This window comes from Asterias amurensis, chromosome 11 (assembly GCF_032118995.1).
Source record: "Asterias amurensis chromosome 11, ASM3211899v1".
In the NCBI taxonomy this organism is placed as follows: domain Eukaryota; kingdom Metazoa; phylum Echinodermata; class Asteroidea; order Forcipulatida; family Asteriidae; genus Asterias; species Asterias amurensis.
Window position 1 is genome coordinate 14,644,424 of NC_092658.1, and position 24,017 is coordinate 14,668,440.

Here is a 24,017-nt window from a genome sequence, read left to right on the forward strand (position 1 = left end):
ATTGTTAATAGGTTAGACAAATTAGAGGAAATGTTAATTCTGGTTACACAAAGCAAAATACCATCAAATTTTCAGATAATTTGACATGGCTTGTGTTAGCAATAACTTTTCATCAACTTCAAGACAGCTGATCCCAATTAGTGAGTTTTAAAAGCAATGATTATTTAATCAAAGACGTAGCTCAATCAAAGCATTCATACTTTCAATTATCTTCTAAAAGCAAACATTTTTTGATTATTAGTAATTTGGTTTAGTACTCTTGCTAGCCACATCTTATAAAAAACCGTGAAAGTCTCATGCTTATTCAAACATTTGGACTCGAGTTTGTTTCCTTCAGCGCAACAGTCATGTTTGTGGTCCCACATTAGTTGAATAGGAACAACAACAATTACAGGTCTATTAGCTCATTAGTTAACACTAAGACAAACAAACACTGACATAAAATTGAGAAGGTGAACTTACTGGATGTGTTCTAGTACTGTCAGTTGATCTTTAGATTGATCGTATTCTCTTTTGATCAAACGGATTCCACTCTCTGAGATTCCAAGAAGTTCTACTTGACGATTCGTCCTGCTGCCCTGTTTCATAACAACAAGTCAGAGGATTAAACAAATAAAGAAGTATAAAGAATTGGACATAGTCTTCAAACCTCGCTACAGAAAATATGATAACACTCTACTTGATGATTCGTTCTGCTGCCCTGTTTCATTTACAAGTGAGAGAATTTGATTTTAAATGAAGTAAAAACCTCACGATATGGATAGGTTTGCGATAACACCATGTAATGACTATCTCTTAATGAGTTGGGGTGGTTCTGAAAGGAGTCGTTGGTTTCAACTCGATGTTTCAATTAGTATGCTCTGTGATCGTCTTCTAGAGAGATTTTCTCTTCTCCAGAAGCATTCACAGAGCAATCGAAACATCGAGTTGAAACCAACGGCTCTTTTCAGAACCATTCCAACTCATTTAGAGATAGTCATTACATGGTGTTACGGCAAACCTTTACATATCGTATTTCCACATTTCAAATCCTACTTAAAAACCTCACTATAGAAAATTTTGTAACACTTCAAACTCCTGAAAGAATGTCCAATATTGGTCCTTTCACACTTTACACAAGTTTCCTAGGAAAACACAAACACTCAGTAAACTTCTGGAAATGAAAAGTTCAACCAAAAATTGTCTAATATGATCATACATGTAGTGTGAATGAGGTTAGATACTAACAGTTAACAGTTATTCCTATTCACACTGCATAATGGGATTAAATAATTAACAGATTAGGCTACCAGGATATCTCTTGATTAAATACACAGGATTGTAGGATTAAGCCTCTCTAAAAGAATTAACAGATTAAAGCTGTCTTGAGAACAGTTAAATGCTTAGCAGGATCACCTCAAAAGAAAATAATAGTAATAAATCAGTTTGTTAAACAGTTATTCCTGAAAACCTGTATTCAATTCTAAAATACTAAATTCTAAGCAGTCCCAACGGAACATGCTGCTGAAGTTGCTTGCTTCGCGGGACGGGGATAGAATTGTTATTGTCACCGTGGAAGTGGACAGGGAATGTTTATTTTAACGTTGCGATCCGATGTGGCCCGATCATTTTGGCCGGAATTGTGAAATACCGGGAAGTGAAATACATGTTACACTGAGAACCCATTTCCTCAAAGTGTGAACGAACATAGGATGGCAGTTGGGTTAAATTCCCCAAGAATTTTCAAGGGTTATAGTTTATAGAAATCTGTTTTGTAAGTACAGGCCTACAGGAATAATATTTGACTAAACAGCAAGCAAATCATTCTTAAAAAGTTTGAAAGTTTTTGCAGCCCATGATTTTTAAGTCACTTACAGTCACTGGGTAGAGCCTGCTGAAGTAGAGTGGAAATTTCCGGACCATTTCGATGACATCTTTCTTCAATTTGGTCTTCTGCCCGGCATTTTGTGGGTTAATGCCTTCAGGATCTAATAATATCAACAACAAATAGACAAAGTTATCGCTTTTATCAATATCAAATGTACAAGTCTAGCAAGTTTACTATTTATTTATACTTTTCCCCCATTTATCCACACCATGCAAAGCTTCAAACAATACATACTGTACAAGTTAATGTGTGTATCATTCTTTATCACCTTGCCCATCCTCATCATATGTTAAGATTTTTTGTCTTTTGTAGTTGTTTTAGATTATTATTTGACTTATTGGCTTTATCTATGTGTTAATTGTTTATTTTACATTTTTGAATATCAATATTTTATCTTATTGCATTAGAAATAAATAAAAAATTTCTTTTTATGGACTAAAAATACAGAATGAATTTAAAGAATGAAAGAATGAGTTTGTTTTGACTGCCCCGGATATCTCTGACATAGCGTTTCTCCTCTCAATATACAGAATGAATTTAAAGAATGAAAGAATGAATTTTTGCACTGACTGACCAATCATATCTCTTTCTTAAAATTGCATTACAAATAGACGCATTGAATTATGAGCTTTGTATTGACTGACCCAGCATATCTCTGACAGAGCGTTTCTCCTCTCTGCTCATCCTGATACAGCTCTTACTGAATGTATCCGTTACTATCTGATAGAAGATAAGCTGCTGGGCCATTGGGTTATCTAACCTCTCTCCTGGGGTGAACACCTGTACAAGTCAACACATATAATTGTTTATAGGATTTGAGGCATTTCATGGTGAGGTATCAATATATATTTGGTTTGGGGTAACACCATGTGTGTATCTACTTGCCAGGTAGAGTTTGTTCTTAGAGAACTGTTTTGCTTTATTCTACTACCGCGGAGTAGATTGTTCGGGTGTTCGGGAGACTTCTCAGTTCTAAAAAGAACTGTCCTGCTTATTAACTATTAGGCAGATGGTATAGAAATAGGCTGGGACTACTACTTTAGCTTATAAGATTAACTGTACTACCGCGGAGTCAGTTCTTGGATTGGTCTCAACGTTTTGACTAGCTTGCTCTGTTCATCGTCAGAAGACAACATATAATTGTTGTTATTATTATTATTATTATTATTAGTGGTATCAAAAAATAAACCACAAGTGGTAGAACAGTTAAAAATTTACTACAGGATTGAACATCGAACTCCTGGTGGTTTAAGCCATCATGGTGTGGGTTTGAGTCCTGGGGTGGATTTCACAAAGAGTTAGGACCAGTCTTATCTAAAGTTACTCGTCCTGTACCTGCGAGGATAGAGGTTGATAATGCGTTTGAACAAGCATTTGGAGCACCGCGGCAGCCCGGGCTGTATACTCCCCAGGGAGCTTAGAAAGGTTAAAGGAATGTTAGTTATTGGCCCAATGATCAGGGCACTAAATGTAGGTCGTTACTCAATTCTAAAATGCGCTATATAAGAACTAGTTATTGTGATAACTTTTATTTGAACCAACAACCTGGGAAGTGGCAGCCAGGGGGTCACCATAAGGAGATGTGACTTTTTATTTCATATTTTAAATAATAACCTACAAGGGAAACTGACTTGGTAAATTTTAAACGATTTTGGGGTTGGCAACATTTTTTTTAACTGAGGAGCTTAGTTTTTCTGACCTCTTTGCGTATGTAGAGACGCCATCGTACTCTGTTGTAGGTATAGAAGACATCTGGAACTGCTGGATAGGACTTAGTATGCATTGATTCCATCATGGCTGTATCATCTGAAGATAGACGTGGAACCACAATCTCCTACAATAAAATGCACAACAACAACCAATTTACCATTTGTACAAATATTTATTGAAACGGTCGATTGATTGATTTATTTATGTATTTGTAATCTTCAGGTATACCTGGGGTGGATTTCACAAAGAGGGAGGACCAGTCTTATCTCTAGTTAGGACAAGTTACTTGCCATACGTTTTTACTATCTCCTAGGACTAGTTCTAAGTCAGTTAGGACTTAGGACTAGTCCTAACTCTTTGTGAAATCGACCCCTGGCCCTTGGAATAAACAGTAAAAAACTTGATCTAGTACAAGGGCTGATGACATACATGCACAAACATCAATCACCCAAGTTTATTTCTGGTACCAGTATTTATTTCTAAATATTTATTTGTTTGTTTAGATGGTCTTCCCTTCAAGAGAGCTCTGCAAACTCCCACAAGGGGATATAAACACCCAGCTGGCAACAACCAATCTCTCTCATACAAACATTAGTTTAGACTCTATGATTATGAATTGCACAAACCAATAGATTTTGATTCAGTAACTAGACAGTTGAGTCATTGTGAAATCAGTGGTTATAGCTTGGGGGATTTGAACCCCAGCCTTGTATATTGCAAGTCATGCAGTCTAATCACTGGACCATGGTGATTGATTGATTAATTGATTGATTTAATTCATTAATATTCTATTATTTTATAAGAATAACCCATAATAATGTGGTCTCCCAGAGGGCACTTAAGTTAAAAAAAATTAACAAAAAGACAGAAAGTCACATGCAGAATAAAGATGTCAAATAAAAGGAGCAAATTTATATTTAAAAAAAGTTACCTCTAGAGCCAGCTTGCTCAAGGGCAGTAATATTACAATAACATCAAATCATATTTGGATAAAAAATTAATAAATGAGAGCACAGTTTATTGAAAACAAAAGAAATAATATCAAGTACATACATTTGCATGAAGCACAGTGAAAAACAGGTAGCAAAACCTAAAGCTTTAAACGTAACAGGGCAAAATGGAAATATTTTAAGACATTTTATCATTTTTGTTGACTACCTTAAATTAATGTTTTCTCACATCATTGCAAGGCTGACAAATGTTTGGCGCTGAAAGATGGCAATTGTCTCTTGAAAAATTGCATTCGAAGATGGGTAGTGTTTTGTTTTTTTGTTTTGGTTTATATGCAAAACTATGGCATCGTGGAAACAAATAATATACATGTAGGGGATATAAGTGAACTGCGATAAATTTCTTTCGAGTAGAAAAGTCAAGCGTCGGTTTGTTCTGAACATTTTGACAAGTACATTCCAGTTATCTACTGAAAAATGTTTCCAGAATTTAACTTGGTGCTTTTAAGCAAACGCATTTTTATTGTTTGACCTCATCAGTAATGGTGGCCTTAGCAAAGGGGTCTCTATGCTGAAACAAAGCGTACAAATATAGAGCCTATATGTACATATGTATGTATGTCTTTCTGCAAACAAAATGCTGGCATGTGTTATTTCTAGATTCATTGATTAATGCATACTACAAACAAATGGCACACACAATGTAACATTAGACCGCTAAAATGACTACAACATGAAAGGGGTGGGGTGGAGGGGGGGGGGGCTTTTGCAAACTTCATAGTGCTCCAACTTCAGATGGACTAATGCAATGTACACTAGCTCTTTAAAAGATGTTGAATTTGTGTTGGGGATATTTTTTTTTTTTTTGCCAATTCCCGAGATCAAACCGCTGCTTAAGCATAGGATTCGAACTGCCTAGAATAGCTACTAGGCAATCACTAGTTGGTACAAATGTAGACATCTGCTCTGGATTGACAAAGGTCATGGGATCGATACCAACCCGAGTACTATGCCTGTGATTTGTGTTTTCACAGATACAATGCCTACATACATCGGTGTCAAGGTAAAAACCAACTAATAAAGCTACCTCTTATATTACATATTTAATAGACTGATGTATCTCATGATGAGCACATGGAGGTGACTTTTACATTGATGGTTATTAGAATGCATCCAACTGTAACACAGCTATTTCATGCAAGCGGTGACAGGCAACAAATTTCATTAATACTCACATTCATTATTTTATCACTTAGCTTGTACCGACGGGAGGCCTAAGGTAGAAAACGTTTGGACATTTCCAGGAAGGTTAAGTTTGGTTGAGAAAACTGAGGCTCTTTTTTAGACTATAGGCCTTGAATTTTGTTCTTGAAGGGGGCAGGCAGTTTTCCGCTGGCAAGGGGCACTTCTGAGGGAAACTAAAATTTTTGTATTGGAACTTGTCAAAGGGCATCACAGCAATATAGCACCACCATGTTGTGGGTGTCTTGGGTTATTTTTGGAGGTCTAAGATTGGATTACATAAAACAGCCACCGGAGGGCATTTTACAATTTTTTTTTAAGTTTTGAAATTGGAGAGAACGACAATGCTAGAAACAGAGAAATAATGTTATCACACATGCAAAGCAATTTGCAATTATTAAATTTAATTTGAAATCAGAATCTAAACTTTGTTTAAGTATTGTACCATTAAACTTGTTGTACGAAGGCTAGGGTGCACCAATGTTTCAGTTAATATTTCTACCTCCAAATGGTGCTATTCTAAAGGTTCTCACATTTTGTACAACATCAATCCTCAGAAAATTTACATGTGATTTGGGGATAACCAAAAAAAAATTGACTAGAGCAGGATTTGAACCAATGGCCTCCTAATTAACGTGCCAGTGCTCTAACAACCAAGCCATCTAGTAGCCCTATGTGGGCAGTTTCCTTATTTTGTCAATAACTTTGTTCAGGGGTGCCAGTCAGTGTGTAGAAATTTAGGTATACAACTTACCATAATAGCATCTGTATTTGTCCGAACTCGATGACCATGAGATTTCAGGACATGCATAGCTTCATTATGCACCCCTTCCTTCTCCGTTGAGATGATCTTCTTAGGAACCCTCTTACTCTCTGATCTCACCACCTGGTTGGTTTTCTGGAAGGCCTCAGCCTTGACTTTGATGCGCTGAATAGGAGGTGGAGGTGGAGGTCCTTGGCTGGGAGGTATTGGAGGTGGTGGTGGATAGGGGAATGAGGTCTGGTACAAAGGGGACGTTGGCCTCTTAGCTGGACTTAGGGCTTTTGGCTTCTCCTCTGGTGGACTTCTTTGATCAAGTACAGCTTTCTGGGCAAATATCTTAGCCATAGCTTCAGCGTGGACATCATCAATGCTGATCTTGGTAGGCGAACGACGGGGGCTGTACTTTGGTTTGACTGGTGGAGGAATCTTGATGGGAGATTTTTTTGGAGACGCTTGACGGGCAGGGGTTGGTTTCCCATAGTTGGCTTCAAATTGCTGCTGAATCTTCTGGGCTCGTGCACTGATCATAAGTTGTAGAGAAGCATCTGGAGCAACTCTGGATTGTTCAGTTGAAGTCTTGACTGCCTTCTTAATATGACTAGTGGGTTTTGGCACTGGGTCCTGGTTGATTGGTGGGCTTGGGTCATCCTCTTCAGTATAATCACCCCAGTCGATTCCGACAGCTTGAGGTTTTGGATCTTCCCCACGCCTAGGCGGCCATACCACACGACCTACACGAATAGTATTTGCTCGGTAGGCATCATTCAAGGAGATAACTTTGCCACTTTTGGAGCGGACCTTAACCTGGCTGGCCTCTTGTGAGGGAGCTGGTGGGGGTGGAGGAAGAGGAGGTGGGGTTGGTACAGAGCCAGGGGAAGCAGCTGTAGGGTGGGAGCTCCTTGCAGGACCTGGTGAAGTAGCTCTTAGTGAAGCAGGTCTAGATTGAGATTCTAGTGCGGGGCCTGCTGGAGCAACTCTAGGTCTGGATCTCTGTGCTTGAGTTTCTATTTTCAACTTGGTAGTGGTCATCTCATTGGAAGACTCGGCTGGAATATTGACAACATTATCTGAGAACTGGAGGCTTTTTGGCCGGCTAGTAGATGGTGATTCCTGCGAGGGTTGATTCCTCCATGAGTAATCATCAGCAGCTTTTGTCTTAGAGAGGGAACTTTTCAGAGGGTCCTTTGTTGAATCTTTGGATGAGAGCTGGGATTGCATTGATTCAAGCATCTGCTGCTGTTGCTGGAGCTGCATTTGCTGGGCCTATTCAAGAAAACAGGAGAAAACATTTATGAGAAATGTAAGCGTAGTCTAAAAATGTTCAGTAACTTATAAAAATTGTGACCAGTTTGCTGCTCCTGGCCGGATTGTTGTGATTCACGCTGAATAAATCTCATAATTTCTCATAAGAAAATTCAACATGAAAGATATTTGAAATCTGACATACAAAATTATACTCAAGCACTAACAGTTTCCAAGAGGCTTTTGTGATGGCAACAAGAAGGTGGAAAGAAACTTCAGGTACAAACGAATTGAAAATGCAATCTAGTACAAGTTGTGCAACTCACCAGAATGGTTTGCTGGTTTAGAAATGTCTGCTGCTGCATCATGGAATCTTGCTGCTGCTGTTGCTGCTGTTGTTGCTGTACTTGAACTGCTGCTGCATACATAGCTGGCTGCATCACCATCTGAGCGGGGGCTGCAGTGACAATATTAAACTTCATCAAGTCACTTCGTCTCTTCATCCAATGAAATCAAATTGTTTCTTTACATTCAACATAAAAAGTCTGAAGGCGTTTAGACCTGTCAAAGTCTATCTCAGGCCAACCAATATTTGTAAAGCTGTTTTTGATCTTGTAAACCATTCCTTGATGAAAAGCCCTACTTTTTGGAACGTGCTTCCACATTTTTATTTAATTGAATTCAAAGAAATGTTTATTTCCACATACCATCATCAGAAGGAAAAAACAAGTACAGTCAATATCTATAAGTGTGGAGGCATGCTCCGAAATGGGATTGTCAAGGAACAGTCTACAAATGAAACAAACAACAGCTCTACAGTACATACGAATAAACAAAATAACACCAAAAACAAGTAATAATAAACTTGATCAAGTCACTTCATCTCTTCATCCAATTTAACAAAATTGTTACCAATACATTTACCATAAAAAAAAGTCTGAAGACGTTATGAGAACTGTCAAAAGTCTATCTCTGGCCAAAATATTTTTTGAAAGTCGCACCTCACTTTAAACAACAAGATGCATTACATACATGTGTCAGAATCAGAATAAGGTTACCAGCCAAACTACCATGGCACAAGTACAATTTGTGACTGGTATCCTGTTAATTTCTGCTTAGCAGAAAATTGTTAAGCATTCTGATTAAAGGGGATAGACCGACAACACTATTACAATATTATAACACCCCTTGCAAGTATTCTGCCTGCTCATTGGTTTAGAGCGCGTCACATGACATGTCTTAGTTTTGCTAGACGACGGCCGTGTGATAGTGCGTCGGTTTGCCATGCGCTAGTCCGAAGACTAGCACACGGCGCCGTGCGCAAGTCCGACAGACTAGCACACGGCGTGCAGTACCCAGATGCCGTTGCGTGTACGAGGATCATAAATTAATAGTCTGTAACCATTTCGGATTGCACGACACTACATGCAACACAGTAAGTAAAAGTGTTTGCAATCTGTATTCGCGTCGTCCGTGGATTGTAGCATTCAGGTCTGTAACTTAATAATAATAGTACAGTATTTAGAAATGTTTGGGGTGTTATAAAACAAATATTGACTGCTTTTACTCATGCATTGGTTAAAAACTATGACTCCCTCGGTGATCCCCGGAGCGTTCTATTTTCCCTCGGCTTCGCCTCGGGAAAATAGAACGCTCCGGGATCACCTCGGGAGTCATAGTTTTAACCATAGCACTCGAAGCAGTCAATATTTGTATATTACCTTGATAAGGCATGCCAGGAGTAGCATATGCTGGTACCAAAGGAACAAAACAAAACAATGGGTTAGTAAAGGAGTTAGTATAATACCTCAACCAATTCAAGCTAATATTAAATGATGTTTAGGTTTTATGAATGAATGTTACATTGTAGAAGTAAAAAACTGTTTGTAAGTACAGATTTATCTTCAGTTTTAGAAAATGTTAAAGTGATTATTTAGTATTTGAAATACAAGCAGATTCCACCACAATGACTTTGACTGTGGCTAATTCTTAGCTTGGCATTTTTGACGAAGTTTAATTACCACTACAGCCACCTAATCGAACTAGGAACACTGTGGCAAACCCCTTCTCTTTTCAGTGCACCGGATTCTTTTACGTGCATAATACAACACACGGTACCAATGGCTTTACGTCCCATCCACAGGATGCAGCGATGGTTAAGTGTCTTGCTTAACGACACAAGTGTCAAAACCAGGACTTAAACCCACACTCTGCTGATCAGAAACACTAGAGCTTCAGTCATTTGTTCTTATCATAGAGTTATATATAAGAACTAGAGGGCGCACTGGCCTATATACGCGCTCCGGCATGCGCACAGGCGGCCATTTTCTAAGTTGACAAAACAGCCATCTCACAGGGTGTGTTTGTGCGGCCATTTTGTAAGTTGAACAAACAGCATACTTGTTAAATAAAAAAAACGTGTATTTCATATTAAACGCGTGTACCGAATGGCGCGCTTGTCATCTTGCAGTCCCGTCGCGTTTGTGCAAGCAGCATCACCAGTGAGCCCTCTAGTTCTTATATATAAACTCTATGGTTCTTATCCACTCTGCCATGACACACCATTCATAAAATAACCCTCAAAGTTCCGGTGAAACCAAATTGATGAAAATTCACTCTTTAAAATGTTACCTGACATAGGAGCCGACATTGCAGTAGCCATTGTGGCCGGCATTACGGCTGGCATAGTCATGGGCATAACTGGCTGCATGGCTGGCATGGTGGGTTGCATCATTCCATGAGTCAATACAGGGTTAGGTGCCATGTTAGGGTAACCTACATCATGTTAGTAAAACAGTTGTTAATGGATAAAGGACTCTTCTGCGCGATGGAATTCTCAATGTCGAGCAAAAAGAGTACCACAAACCGGGGACGGTCTTTGAGTTGACTAAAGCTCTTAGTATGAAACCACAACGTATTTAATATTGTCATCAGTAACAACCCTTTTTGGCAAAAAAAATAAAGGAAAAAACCCCAAAACATTTGTGATTAAAGGGAAGGTACACGTTTGGTAATTACTCAAAACAAATATTAACTTAAAAACTGACTTGCATGGTAACGAGCATTGGAGAGCTGTTGTTAGTATAAAACTTAGTGGGAGATGACTCCCTCTGAAGTAACGTAGTTTTTGAGAAAGAGGTAATTTCTCACTAAAATAATAAAAGACTTCTAGCTAGAAGTATCTTATTCCTATCTGAAAGCACACAAATTTGTCCAACAAGGGTGTTTTTCTTTCATCATTTTCTCGCAACTTTGATGACCAATTGAGCTGAAATTTTCACAAGCTTGTTATTTTTTGCTTATGATGGGATACACCAAGTGAGAACACTGTTCTTTGACAATTACCAAACGTGTACAGTGCCTTTAATAAAATTTGTGCTTAATAAAATTTGTTTAGTCTAGCTGTCACACATATCCCTCTAGTCACTACACTCTTGGTGTCATTATACATGTATTATACAAAAGCTCAACAAATGTAAGTCATTTGGTACATGTAGATACAACAAAGCTATAGATTTGCATGATCTTTACAAACTTTTCAGAGATCACAAATTGCAAAGATGAATGGAAGGGTCTATAAGAGGGCAAGTGGTACTCTCTATTTGACATTGAGAATTTTGTTTTTGATGGTCCCTAAGATAACACTACATGGTTAAAATAATCTTGATTTATCTACTCAAAACACCTAAAACTATAATTATTTGACTACTTATATGGTTAGTACTCTAAGAACTAAATGTGTTCCAGAACTAAATGTTTTAACATCATTAATTATATTGTCTTAGAAAGAAATCCAACTTCAAAACAGAAGAATCTCCACCTTTTGTGAAGATATTTTCAAACATATACTTTATAAGCCTAGTTTAAATTTGAAAATCAAACAAAAACCAATCGAGAATTAGGCCTTAGGCTAGCCCCCCCCCCCCCCCATCACATAGTACTCAGTAAACATCAGAGACCTAATTTGCAAATTGTTCCATGCTGGTGTTGCAAAAGTTTGCCAGCACTGATAGAAAAACGTTAACGAACCTTTGTCTTTTTCTCATATTTTCACATATATGTATATTTTATTTTTTTGGGTGGCTACTATTTGATGTTGTTTTTGCATAAAGAGGGGGTAGGGATTAAGTGTGTAAGGGGATGGTTAAATCACTATCAGTAACAATCAGTTAACTTGTGTCTAGGTTAATTCATTAAAGTTAAATTTAAAATGTTGTCTACAGAGATTGAGGTATAAACACAATGTGAGTGTTAATTGTAAAGACTAAATTGAAGCAATGTAGTCTAGACATTTAGTAGAGTTAGGGGTTAGTTTTCAACAGGGTTAATTTAATCATAGGTTAAAACCAAAAAAATACAAGGCAAGTCGGAAGATACATCACAGCAAAAACAACAACTTTCAGCCAATTTCAGCCAAGAATAATACCAAAGTTCCAAAGAAGAAGAAAACTAAATGTCAAATCAGGTTTCTTTAGCAATTCTTTGAGATTGATTTATAACTTCCTACCTGGGATGGACAAAGGTGGATGTATAGGAGGAGGAGGGGGCGGGGCTGGTACCGGAGATCGCCCTCCACCCCTCAGGGATTTATTCAACTTCTGCAGGTTGGCTAGATCAGAGGTTTCGTTCATCTCAAGGACAGGATTAAATAATCTGGAATTAAAGAGAGAAAATATAACAGATAATCACAAATAAAACCAAAACTACTAAATCTGGATTTAAAGGGAGAAAAATAAAATGTATTATAATCAGCTTTTCTCAAGCAACAGTCTGTACAGTATTGAACAGAAAATTGTTCAGCCATAAAAACAACCTACACAGGCCCAGACAATCAGTCAATCAATCAATCAATCAATCAATCAATCAATCAGCAGGCATTCGTACAACATCATCAGACCTAGTTGCCTGTCAAGGCGATTAGCAAAGTGTAGGAATAATTTGAGAATATAAAGAGTTTACAAATTATTTCTGAAGGCTTTTTTACAATGGAAAGCTACTGTAGGCTTCTACCGGAGAGTTTGTATTGCTATTACTTTAAAGAAGAGTTATTACCAAATGTATACATTCCCTTTTTAAAGATATATTGAACCTAAATTGGGCAAAGAAAGCAATTTCTGGAAGGATGATCTTGACAAGTAATACCAACCTGTCTACATAGTCATCTAGTCGATTTCTTGAGTCACTTAAAGGAACAGAAACACTCCTTATATAATGACCAGTAGTGTGATCTGAGTTGGTACTACCATCATCACTGGGTTCAGAGTTCACCGTGGGATGAATCGGACTCACAGGTACTACTATAGTGTCATCGTACACATTATCCCTAAAAAAGAAAGAAACAAATTATCGTGATAATAATAATGGTGGACACTTCTAGTGTGCCATGTCTGTCAATGATGACACTCCCGGCGCAGAAACAAGAACTCTGCTTGCTATACACAAAGACAACCAAAAGTTTGAAGGCTATGGTTTCCAAAATAGACATGTTTTGAGATGTGTTTTGAATGGACCCTTCCCATGAAATATGCCAATTACATTCAGGCATACGTGCAGACCTTGTTGGTTGGCAAACGCCATAGAGTTGTGCACTAAGCAGACGCGCAGTCGCGTCTGCGTCACGCACCCATTAGCCGTGTACAAAACAGCACGATGTTCCCTCATTTTGCCAACCAAAACGTTAGTGCGCACGCGCTACAGGCAATTTACATATTTCATGGGAAGGGTCTATGGGAACAAGTATTTGCTTTTCTGAGTTGAAGTGGGAGGCTGTACCAAAAAGATGACCCGGCATGTGAGAAAAAAGTATCACCCCAGGAGCGCCAACAACGTGGACATTCATCAAGAGCAGGTTGTTTGATGCGCCAAAGCTATCTGGGAGGTTTGTACATGAATCAAGTCATTGATGTATTCATCTTTTTCATAGAAACATCTGTTTTACGTCTATGATTATAATTTGCACAAAATCAAGAAATTTTGATTCAATAACTAAAAGACAACACTTATTATAGTCACTAGCGGGATGCCGCGCTTCGCGCGGCACCCCGCTAGGATATAAAAATCCTTTACACAAATATTTCGAAATGTGGGTGAGGGTGTTATACGCCTCTCTCAATATTTATGCATGGCGTCATAATTCTAACCCAAAATGAAGCTATTTCGCACGTCCACCACTACTTGCAGTGGCTGTACCCACCTCGTGTCACGTACCTTATGCATCTAGAAACTTTAAGGCTCCCCCGTGAGCCTTATAGGGGTCTAATAAGTTGGGCCTCCCTAACGTTACACGTTTTTCAAATCAGCGTTGATAGGTGAAACTGACCGTTAGCCAGCAATAACTAAAGTTTCTTTTGTACTACACTACCAAAACTTTCTCCACACACTCAATATACATTCATAATGCTTGATTTCCTTTTTAAAAATTTCGTCAAAAATGACATTTTTACGTCCCACGATACATAGCGTTGCTACAGCACTATAAGTAAAGCGAGTTTTTGGAACATGCTGTGTGCCACAAATCTAATTTATCTACTGTTTTTTTTCTTTTTTTTTCGGGGGGGGGGGGGGGCGGGGGCGGTAAGAGCGTAGGCCTCTGTTTAGTTTATTCTCATCTGAATTGGTCTTGTAAACTTTCTGGTCAATAGGCTGCATGTATAACGGGAGCACTTAACGTGAACGTCAAAAAAGTGTTTTGCAGGCAGAGATGCCAAGTCCAGAGGCCAGCTATGTGTGAGATTTTTCAAAGCTCAACCCCCATCCCCCCGGAAAAAAAATTGCCAGTTTAAGAAGGCCTTTTTAAATCGCCGCCCAACTTTTTTTTTTATCAATAAATAAAACAATGTGAATGTGGACAAAAGGTGTTTCAAAATGCATCAAAAGCCTCCTCAGAATAATTAAAACTCACTTGAGGTACACAGGAGATGTTGATGGTTAATGTGGAGGTTCGATTGTGTCAGATTATATCCTTCCAAACTTGAAAAAAATAGACTAAAAATGATGTCCAAAATCAATCGCTCACTTCTTCTGCCTGTTGTGTCTTCGCTAGTGGAGCGCATTTCAACGAATTTGCTAAAAGAATCGGAACAAACTTGTGCGCAATAAGCGTTTTGCGCTCTGCCGAATTTGAGCTGAACCTACTGGATGAGCAAAAGCGTGCGCAATCTGCATATTTGCGCTCTGTTTGTACAAATTTTGTACAAAAAATGTCGTTAATTTTTTTTCCCCGATCTCGCCCCAATAATGGTTGATGTGCGTGTGAGCGTGAGACAGAGCCCAAATGCGTGAGTCTCACTCCTAATGCGTGAGACTTGGGAGGTCTGGTTTTTTTCTATTTTTTTATTGTCACTTTGGGCTTATTGCATCTCGCGAAATTTGAACGACAAACGACACAATTTCTGACCGCGTTCATGTTCACGCTGCTCTAGGAACAAACCTCCATACATCCCATATCTCTGGAACCCTATATCGTACAAACTAAATAAAAACGATAAACTCGTCCCCACTCCATTTTCTCTAACTTATTTCACTTTCAGAAAGCATGTCAAGTCATGTTTAAGGTTTGTTACGTCCAGTTTGGGTCAATAGACAAACTCCTAAAAATGTACCCCATTCAGCCGCACGAGGTCTCTTTTGTTAATATTATCTCCATGAGTAACCAACCCGACGGGCCGATGGCTAAATTAGGCTTCAAAATGGATTTGGCAAAATGTACATTCTGAGACCTGACCGACACACTGCTCTAACCAATTTTGTGAATGGACTTATTCAAAAGGAAACTTAATGTCGTTTTGCTTAACAACTTTGACCAAATGCAAAGCAAAGTTCTTTTTTTACAGCTTCAAAACATGCCTTTGACGTACGTGTATAAGTTTCACCATAGAGTAAGGAATGGTTTCACAATTCTACCTCCATGGTTAAACTCTGAAACTGCAACATTATACCTCCATGAACAGACCGTATTCTAAAACGTAATTCATGTACCCATTTGAGTTTACTGGCAAAAGGTCCAAGGTCGCCACCCACTGTCAACCTAAAGTGGTCCCACGGCGACCTTCTTCACCAAGCAACAGGTGGCCTGTCTCAAACCAGACAACACACCACTCACAATACACTGACCAGAATGGCTCTTTGTGTAAGGCCCCCCCCTCCAACCCCAAAATGTTATTAATTGTAAAATTCCCTTAGACACCTTCCAACCTATAGCCGGCCCTACCCAATGTTTCCAAATTATTAAGCTTCCGTTTGATCCCAACCTTGTTCATCATGATAATTCTCACGCCGTTTGGAAGTGAATGCTTTTTTATAAATATTATCCATTTAATCTTTTCAACAAATGAGTCACCCGCAGAAGGATTTCTAGGAAGTCTGATAACAACGTCGACCAGTGGTTGACACATGGTCGCCTGCGAAACATCAATCTACGGTACTTCATCCATTCAATGCAAATTCGGTCAAATTCGTGAGATTGTTTCGGGTTTGTCCTGGCACCCAGCCTCTTCGACCCTTTCGACCCTGCGCGACAATGAATGAACCAATCCGGAGAACCATGCTTAGTACAACACGAAAGTAACCTGACCAAAAAGGGCGGATCGAATGGCGGGTGGGCGGTCAAGGGGCAATGAATGAACCAATCCGGAGCACCATCTGCGAAACACTGTCCAATGAGTCACCTGTCAGAAAGATTTCTAGGAAGTCTGGTAACAACATCGACCAGTGGTTGACGCACGGTCGCCGCCCAAACTTCCTCCAATCACATGACTTGTAAGTGCGAGTTTGGATCCGGGTTTTGCAGACTTGCAACCCGACGTCTGAAACCACACAAACGTATTGAATTCCACACAAACAACCGTGTTGGATTCCACAAGGATGCCATACCACTGGACCTTCTAATTTTCAATCCAAGATGGCGCAGGTTACGCTTTTAATAGTATAGATTGTGAAACCAGCGGTTAGAATTTTGCTGATAATTATTTTGAGTAATTACCAATAGTGTCCACTGCCTTTAACCAAAACTCAACATAAAATAAAATCAAAGTATTGACTTACCCTTGGTAAGCTACATCATCATCATAGTCTGGTTCCGGTATGTGAATATGACCAGGGAACAATGGCTTACTAGACCGTTTCTCTGTAGGTTTGGCATACAAGATGCTTGATGCATATAGTACTTCATCGTTTGTTGTTGACGTCTTTCGTATCACTTTGGCGTACTGTCCGGTCGAGTTGTTCTCTCCGGCAGAAGACTGCGCTGTGGTTACTGGAGGAGGTTGGGGTGGGTGAGGTGGAGGGAAGTTTGGCGGAGGGGGGATGTTCGAGTTTATAGCGACAGGTTCCATCTCAAGCAGGGCATCAATTTGAGCCAAGTTGCTGCAAAATAAAAGAGCAATTTTCAGTCTTATTATATCTTTCTGATTGATTTGGGTTATTTGCCGGAGGATTTTTTTTCTCAGAGCTTGGGAAAATATGATCAGTGTACAGATATAAATAGACCGATCCAGTAGGCTCCGCCCACGACGCACTTGTGAGCACGTGAGGCTCTCCAATGCCTTTCTGCACAACTCTGCCGCTTGCGACAAGACACGCACACGCATGTCGGACCTTATTTGATGGACCTTTGTTGCATTGTGATTGGTTAATACCCAATGGGGCGGAGCTTAGTGGATTGGTCTATAACACTTCGGTGTTAGGGTAAAAGCAAATCATAAAGGGGCCTATATTTCTCTGGTACTGAAACCAGGAAAGCCTTAAAAGCCTCAAGACATTCAACTAAAATTTATTCCATCACAAAGTAGCATAGATTGCTACGGCTAAAGATTGCCGATGTTAATGATTAGCGACTTGTGCACATATGGCTGTCGGTGCCGCATACTCCAAAGGAAATATGATGGATTCAGGAAGCTTTAGTCTTTTTGCCTATACTATTAATATTAATACTAGTACTATGTCATTAAAAAGTCAAATTTCCATGAGAGTTATAAATCTTAAACCCAAAGAAAGGAAAGGCAGATTGAAAGACCAACATGCATTTTATCCACTTGTTCAATAAGTACCACATGAAATGTGATGAAATGCTCTCAAAAGCAAGCTTGCAAAATATAGATCCCTGTAGCGTTTCAGGGAAAACCATGAAGGAAAAAAGAAAACATTGCAATACTGTACGTACCTTTGTCCCAATGAACATGGGCGATTTTATTTCAATGCACCATTTTATAAACATGTAATAAATGCCCTTTTATCTTATTATTAAAAAACACAATGAAATTAGTTTTCTGACAAGAATTCAAGAGTTACTTACTTCCGTATGATTCTAAACTTTCTCTTTGGTAACCTATCCTGCACCACCTCTGAAGAAACCAAGAAGTGTGACTCACAGACTGGAAAGTCTGGTGGGATCTCTACCTCCGAGATAAGATCCATGATGTAATCAAATCCTGACAGCTCGGAGCGAGTTTTATCATCCATCATGTGGACGGACCAGCCATGACATGCTTTGGTTATGCCCCTAAAGTACACAAGTTAAAAGTCAGGTTTTATTTTGGTAATGATCGCGAAACACATGTGTAATTTTACCAGAAAGCCCACTTTCAAACTCACCGGGCGTATTTCAAGAACAGTTTAAAACTCATCTACATAAAGAAGCACCTTTTTAACTCTAATTCCTTATGTGATGCTACTTTCATCGCTTGTTGGTTGCCCCTACCAAGTAAGTTTTTATGCTAACAGTTATTTTGAGTAATTACCAATAGTGTCCAATGCCTTTAAAAGGTTCGCAAAAATGATACATACATGTACAATTTCTCTTAAGTTATAACTTAAGATACAAACTATATTAAATACAACAATATAAAATATGGATAAAACTCTATCATAAAACATTAAAGGATTGCATCTAGAATATACATGTATATAAAAATATATATGGCTAGAAGTGAAACCAGTGAATTCCTGAAACTTACTTTTTCTGTAGCAACGTCTTAGCAAAGTCTTCCCCTGTGGTCCATGAATTCACCATGACTGGAATCTCCTCACCATCCGCAGTCTCAGCTACTAGAGCCATACTACAGCGTTGTCTATTAGCCTTCCACTCTAACAAACATGGTGGGTAGGTACGGGCAATCTGGAACTCTAGAGCTTGTGGGTCACACATTAGAAGCTTCTGGTGGCAGTGGGATTTGTAGCCATTGTAGGCATGGTCTGTGACGTACCTTTTGTAGAATTTGAGAGATAAAGTTTAAAGGCAGTGGACACTATTGGTAATTACTCAGAATAATTATACGAGTAATGGGGAGCTGTTGTTAGTATAAAACCTTGTGAGAAACGGCTCCCTCTGAAGTGACGCAGTTTTTGAGAAAGAAGTAATTTTCCACGAATTTGATTTCGAGACCTCAGAGTTAGATTTTGAGGTCTCGAAACCAAGCGTCTGAAAGACAAGGGTGTTTTTTCTTTTATTATTATCTCGCAACTCCGGCGACCAAATTGAGCTTAAATTTTCACAGGTTTGTTATTTTGTGCTTATGTGGAGATACACCAAGTGAGAAGACTGGTCTTTGACAATTACCAAAGGTGTCCAGTGCCTTTAAGAGTTGTAGCAGTTCTAAAAAAGCTCTGAGCTGGTTTTAAAAGCAGGGTCTACTTTTGGTAGTTGTGAAAGACCAGCATCCATTAATGATAACAGACTTATGAGCAAAGAATTCAAAATATTTTCATAAATACAGTTAATAATATCAACTCTGATGTGCATTGTTCATAAAATAGTTTGCCCTGTTATTTATCTACTGCCACTGTAGTTTGGGAAATCATACATCATTAGTTTGTATGAAACTGCTGTTCATAATAAATCCAAAGTGTACCTCTAATTTGATGAAGGCACACCAGGACAACAGATGATAGAACATGGATACATTAACATTTTTGAAACCATTCATTTCTGTATAACAATCAACATGCGCAAAGACATTGGCTAAATCATTTGTTGATTGGAATTTTGTTTTCTGTAAAAACAAAATTTAAAAACATTACTATCGAAATTGAGATTATTTTAACTTTTGACAAAAAATCAAAAAATCAATTCAAGGCATAAACTTTGTTTTGACAATTTAGGATTGAGTGAAAAGAAGTCAAATCTTGTGACCACTATGGGTAAAGTTTCATACAAGCTGCTTGTGGCAGCTTTTGTCTCTAAATGGCTAAAAGTACATATGTACATCCTCAAAAAGGATCAGGGCACCGTTTCATAAAGCTGTTATTAGACAATTTTATGGCTAAGCAAGAAATGACAGAGGTAAACCAGTCGCAGCATTGGTAGCGGTAAGGTGTTCTGGCTGGTAACAATTTTTTGCTAAGCAAAATTTATTTGTGCTAAGCAATTTGTTGTGCTTACAAGCTCTATGAAATTAGGGCCAAGATCTTTAAAAGGTCTTACTTGAGCAGGTATTTGTAGAGTCTCTTCGATGGAGGGAATGCACTCAATAAGTTGGCCATGAGAAGCCATGCCCTCTCCTTTACTCCTTGGTCGATATTTCCCCAGGTTTGATTACAAAGCTGGCTATAGATCTCATCACGTAATGCTTTGTTACTCATTCCCTGAAAATAAATAAACACATAAATCATTAATTATTAAGCATTCCTGAGACACTCTGTTTCTGATAAGCAGAGTGTGAGGTTGAGCCCCAGTCGTGACACTTGTGTCCTTAAGCAAGATTCTTAACCATTGCTTTGTCCTTCAGATGGGACGTGTACAACCGTTGGTCCCATGTGCTGTGTAACGCACGTAAAAAGCTGCTTAAGCAGACACTTTTGCGTAGCCAAAAATTAGCAGGATACCAGTCACAAATTGTACACATGACATTTATTTTGGCTGATAGCCTTATTCTCGTGAGCATAGTTTGGTTGTGCTAAGCTATTTTATGTGCTTAAACAGGTGTAGGAAACTCCTCGTGCTACAAATGACATTGTAGTAGATAAGAAGAAACTTTAAATAAAAAGTAAACTTGCGGGTACAACCATGTGTAAATCTCTTAGGGTGAGTGTTGGCTCTGAAAAAAACGGTTTGGTCTCGACGCTTCAAACAGTATACTCTGCTTGTCTTCAGGAGAAGAAGAGCAGAGTATACTTCATTGTAGTAGATGTCTACCTTTTGTGCAATGTAGTTTCCCAGTAGGACCTCCTTGTCTTTACTGTGTCCCTCCTCCATGGTGAAACGTAAGATGAGTTGAAAGATGGCAACTGCCTCTTGGTCCTCAATCTCATTAAGTTTATGGAAGCCAGTATTGATTGGTTCAATGGCGGCACCATAATGAGGAGTCTGTAATGAAACAAGAAGAAATAGCAATAAAATAGTTTTTCATTTATAATTTTTAACTTCGAGCCCGCATAGCTTCAACAATGAGGTTTTTTTGTTTAGTATCAGCCTTTTTTTGTGAATGAGTGGGTTCTAATGTATGAGCAGTTTTTTCATTTCTGAATCCCTTTTCATGTTGTTTTGGTAATGTTGGTAACTTATATTATTTTACGCATTATACCTGTATCTTTATTTATTTGATTTTTTAGTTACACATTGATAACTATAATATGTGACAGGCTCTACAAAAATGAGTCGCTTGTCACACAACCCACTTTCCAGTACAGCGCTGTTGAGTGATTGGAGGGTGAAACAAAATTATTAAAAAAACTAAAAAAATTATGTGGTTTTATGCTTCTTTAGGTTCTATATTTTGACATTTTCTGAAAAATAAAACCTTTGTTTTTAATCGATAAAGGTGAATAAAAGATGTTCTTTTTGTTTATCCCTTAGACATCAATAGTTGATATTTTTATTAAACGGCCGTTTCCCCAGTATGGTTTATTTTCAGATTGTGATATAATCTATTTTTCAAAAGGTAATAAATTATTAAACAAACGTTACACAAGTGTGTAAGATATGTCAAATGAAGCTTGTTGTATTCTCTTTTCAGCGATGTATAAAACCCAATAAGTCAATTGTCCCCCTTGAGACTCATTTTTGCAGAGCCCATCACATATGATAGCATTAATTGGAATTTTGCTAAATGTGGAATTGATAGTATAATTGTCTCTTTCTTGTTAGTAGTAGTAGTACAGTCTAAGTCCGAGTCCGAGTCAGAAATGAAGCAATCACCTTGAAGTAGATATTGACATATCTAGAGAGTGGATACTCATCAATGTCTAGAGGGAAGCTGAACATCACATCTTGGTGGACGACCTGACCGATACACTTCATTAAGTTCCTCTCACTGTGAGGGTTACTCCAACCTGTTATCATCAGAGCAAAGTTACAAACAATAAACAAAAGCAAATCAAAGTTGCACAGAAACTTTAAAGGCAGTGGACACTATTGGTAATCGTCAAAGACTAGCCTTCAGAGTTGGTGTATCTCAACATATGCATAAAATAACAAACCTGTGAAAATTTGACCTCAATCGGTCATCGAAGTTGCGAGATAATGAAAGAAGAAAACACCCTTGTCACACGAAGTTGTGTGCGTTTAGATGGTTGATTTTGAGACCTCAAGTTCTAAACTTGAGGTCTCGAAATCAAATTCGTGGAAAATTACTTCTTTCTCCAAAACTATGGCACTTCGGAGGGAACTGTTTCTCACAATGTTTTATACCACCAACCTCTCCCCATTACTTGTCACCAAGAAAGGTTTTATGCTAATAATTATTTTGAATAATTACCAATAGTGTCCACTGCCTTTAAGTTTGAAAGAAAATTTATGAAATTTATTAAACAGCTTTATAAAATTGGGTCCTGGGGTCAAAAATTCTTCCTAACTTAGGATCAATCCTAGGATTTATAAACTCGTCCTAACTCGAAATAAGACGAGTCCTAACTCTTTGTGAAATCCACCCCTAGTCTTTTGAATTTTATTTCCCACCCATTTTTTTGCTTAGTAGGGTATAAATTTGCTAAGTCGTATTTTCTGCTTAACAGCCTTATGAAATTGGACCCTGGGGTCAGTTCCACAAAGAAAGTCCTAACTTTAGGACTAGTCTTAGGACTTTTTAGGAGTTATTATAAACGTAATGCTAGTCCTATAAAGTTAGGATGAGTAACTCGCCCTAACTCGAGATAAGACTAGTCTTGAGTCTTCGAAAATGCTAGATAAGACTAGTCTTTGGTCTTTGATTTACCGGCGAGTTTGTCCATGCAAATAGCAAGGTCTGCAGGGATCTCAAGGAGTGAGATGTTTGAGAGCTTAGATCGTTTAGCTTCCTCTTCTGCTCTGATTGCAGCCTCTGCTTTCCTCCTGACCCTTTCCTGAGCCTCTCTCTTTAACTTCTCTTCCATCATCTTCTTGTGTCTTATCAGCATCTTAAAAAGGCAAGCAAAAACTCCACAGTCAGAGGTATGTTTTTAAAGCAGCAGGGTTCGCCCTTAACACTAACCCGGCATACATTGTCTAGTAAAAACTGAAAAGAACTGTCCTGCTTTTTACCTACTACCTGGGAGGAAGGTAGAAAATATGCCGGTACCACTACTTTAGATTTTAGTGGATTGTTATTAACTTCACTACAGCGGAATGAATTTTTGATTGGTCTTAAAGTTTGGATAAGCAATTGCTCGTTCATTAATATTTAAACATTTTGTTTACTTCCTTTTCTGATAAGAAAACTTTATTTGATAAATTGCTATCCTGGCCTACCTTTTGGTACAACCTCCTCTGCATTCTTCCTCGTTGCAATGCCTGAATCAAGATCATCCCCCGTTTTATCTTCATAAACCTTTCTCTCTCAACCATCTTCCTGGCTTGTGACTGGAGAAGTATAGCTGCTTCCCGTTTCCTAAGGTAACGGTGTCTCGTCTGGTAGCCGCGAACCCATTTCTGGATGGTGACGATGGCATGGCGCATCACTCTAGAGCGTTGCAGCTCAAGATCAGCTTCCAGAGATTCTCTCATGAACACCTGTTGCCCAAAACAAATCATTGTGGTTTCATGTCGAAATTGAAAAACTCCAGAAGTGTGTTTGGCTAGATCATTAAAAGGTTAATTATTCTGTCATGTTGTTGGTACTGCCTACAGCAATAGACACAGCTGAATTTGCTGTCTCGAACACAAAGTAAATGTATTTGGGACAATATCTTAACATTCAAATCGTGACCAAAAACCAGATTTTGTGAACCCTTTCATGATCATTCCACTGAGACCAACTAGAGAAAACCATTTTCCTTGCACACTTTTGATTTCATGTTTAGAAGAGAGAAATCTTGCTTACATGTACATCATGTC

At 38.5% G+C, this 24,017-nt stretch overlaps 1 protein-coding gene and 1 long non-coding RNA gene across 7 annotated transcripts in view; one reads left to right on the forward strand and one right to left on the reverse strand.

Annotated features, from left to right (window-relative positions):
* LOC139943859 (uncharacterized) overlaps positions 1-24,017 on the forward strand; it is a 295,369-nt gene that overhangs the window by 175,784 nt on the left and 95,568 nt on the right. The gene's annotated exons all lie outside the window — the stretch shown is intronic.
* Positions 1-24,017, reverse strand: part of LOC139944139 (unconventional myosin-XV-like) — a 67,637-nt gene that overhangs the window by 16,979 nt on the left and 26,641 nt on the right. For 2 of the 5 annotated variants that reach the window (XM_071941103.1, XM_071941102.1), the window contains exons 20-38: positions 23,433-23,693; positions 22,921-23,101; positions 21,906-22,039; positions 20,904-21,074; positions 20,193-20,353; positions 18,727-18,975; positions 18,066-18,272; positions 16,817-17,137; positions 12,921-13,097; positions 12,282-12,427; positions 10,406-10,549; positions 9,496-9,525; positions 8,101-8,231; positions 6,524-7,795; positions 5,763-5,801; positions 3,567-3,701; positions 2,512-2,647; positions 1,855-1,967; positions 463-578 (exon numbers count right to left, since the gene is read on the reverse strand). In XM_071941103.1, coding sequence (XP_071797204.1) covers positions 463-578; positions 1,855-1,967; positions 2,512-2,647; positions 3,567-3,701; positions 5,763-5,801; positions 6,524-7,795; positions 8,101-8,231; positions 9,496-9,525; positions 10,406-10,549; positions 12,282-12,427; positions 12,921-13,097; positions 16,817-17,137; positions 18,066-18,272; positions 18,727-18,975; positions 20,193-20,353; positions 20,904-21,074; positions 21,906-22,039; positions 22,921-23,101; positions 23,433-23,693 — 4,124 coding nt within the window. The remainder of the gene's footprint in view (positions 1-462; positions 579-1,854; positions 1,968-2,511; positions 2,648-3,566; positions 3,702-5,762; positions 5,802-6,523; positions 7,796-8,100; positions 8,232-9,495; positions 9,526-10,405; positions 10,550-12,281; positions 12,428-12,920; positions 13,098-16,816; positions 17,138-18,065; positions 18,273-18,726; positions 18,976-20,192; positions 20,354-20,903; positions 21,075-21,905; positions 22,040-22,920; positions 23,102-23,432; positions 23,694-24,017) is intronic. The other 3 variants (XM_071941104.1, XM_071941105.1, XM_071941106.1) reach the window with 3 other exon arrangements.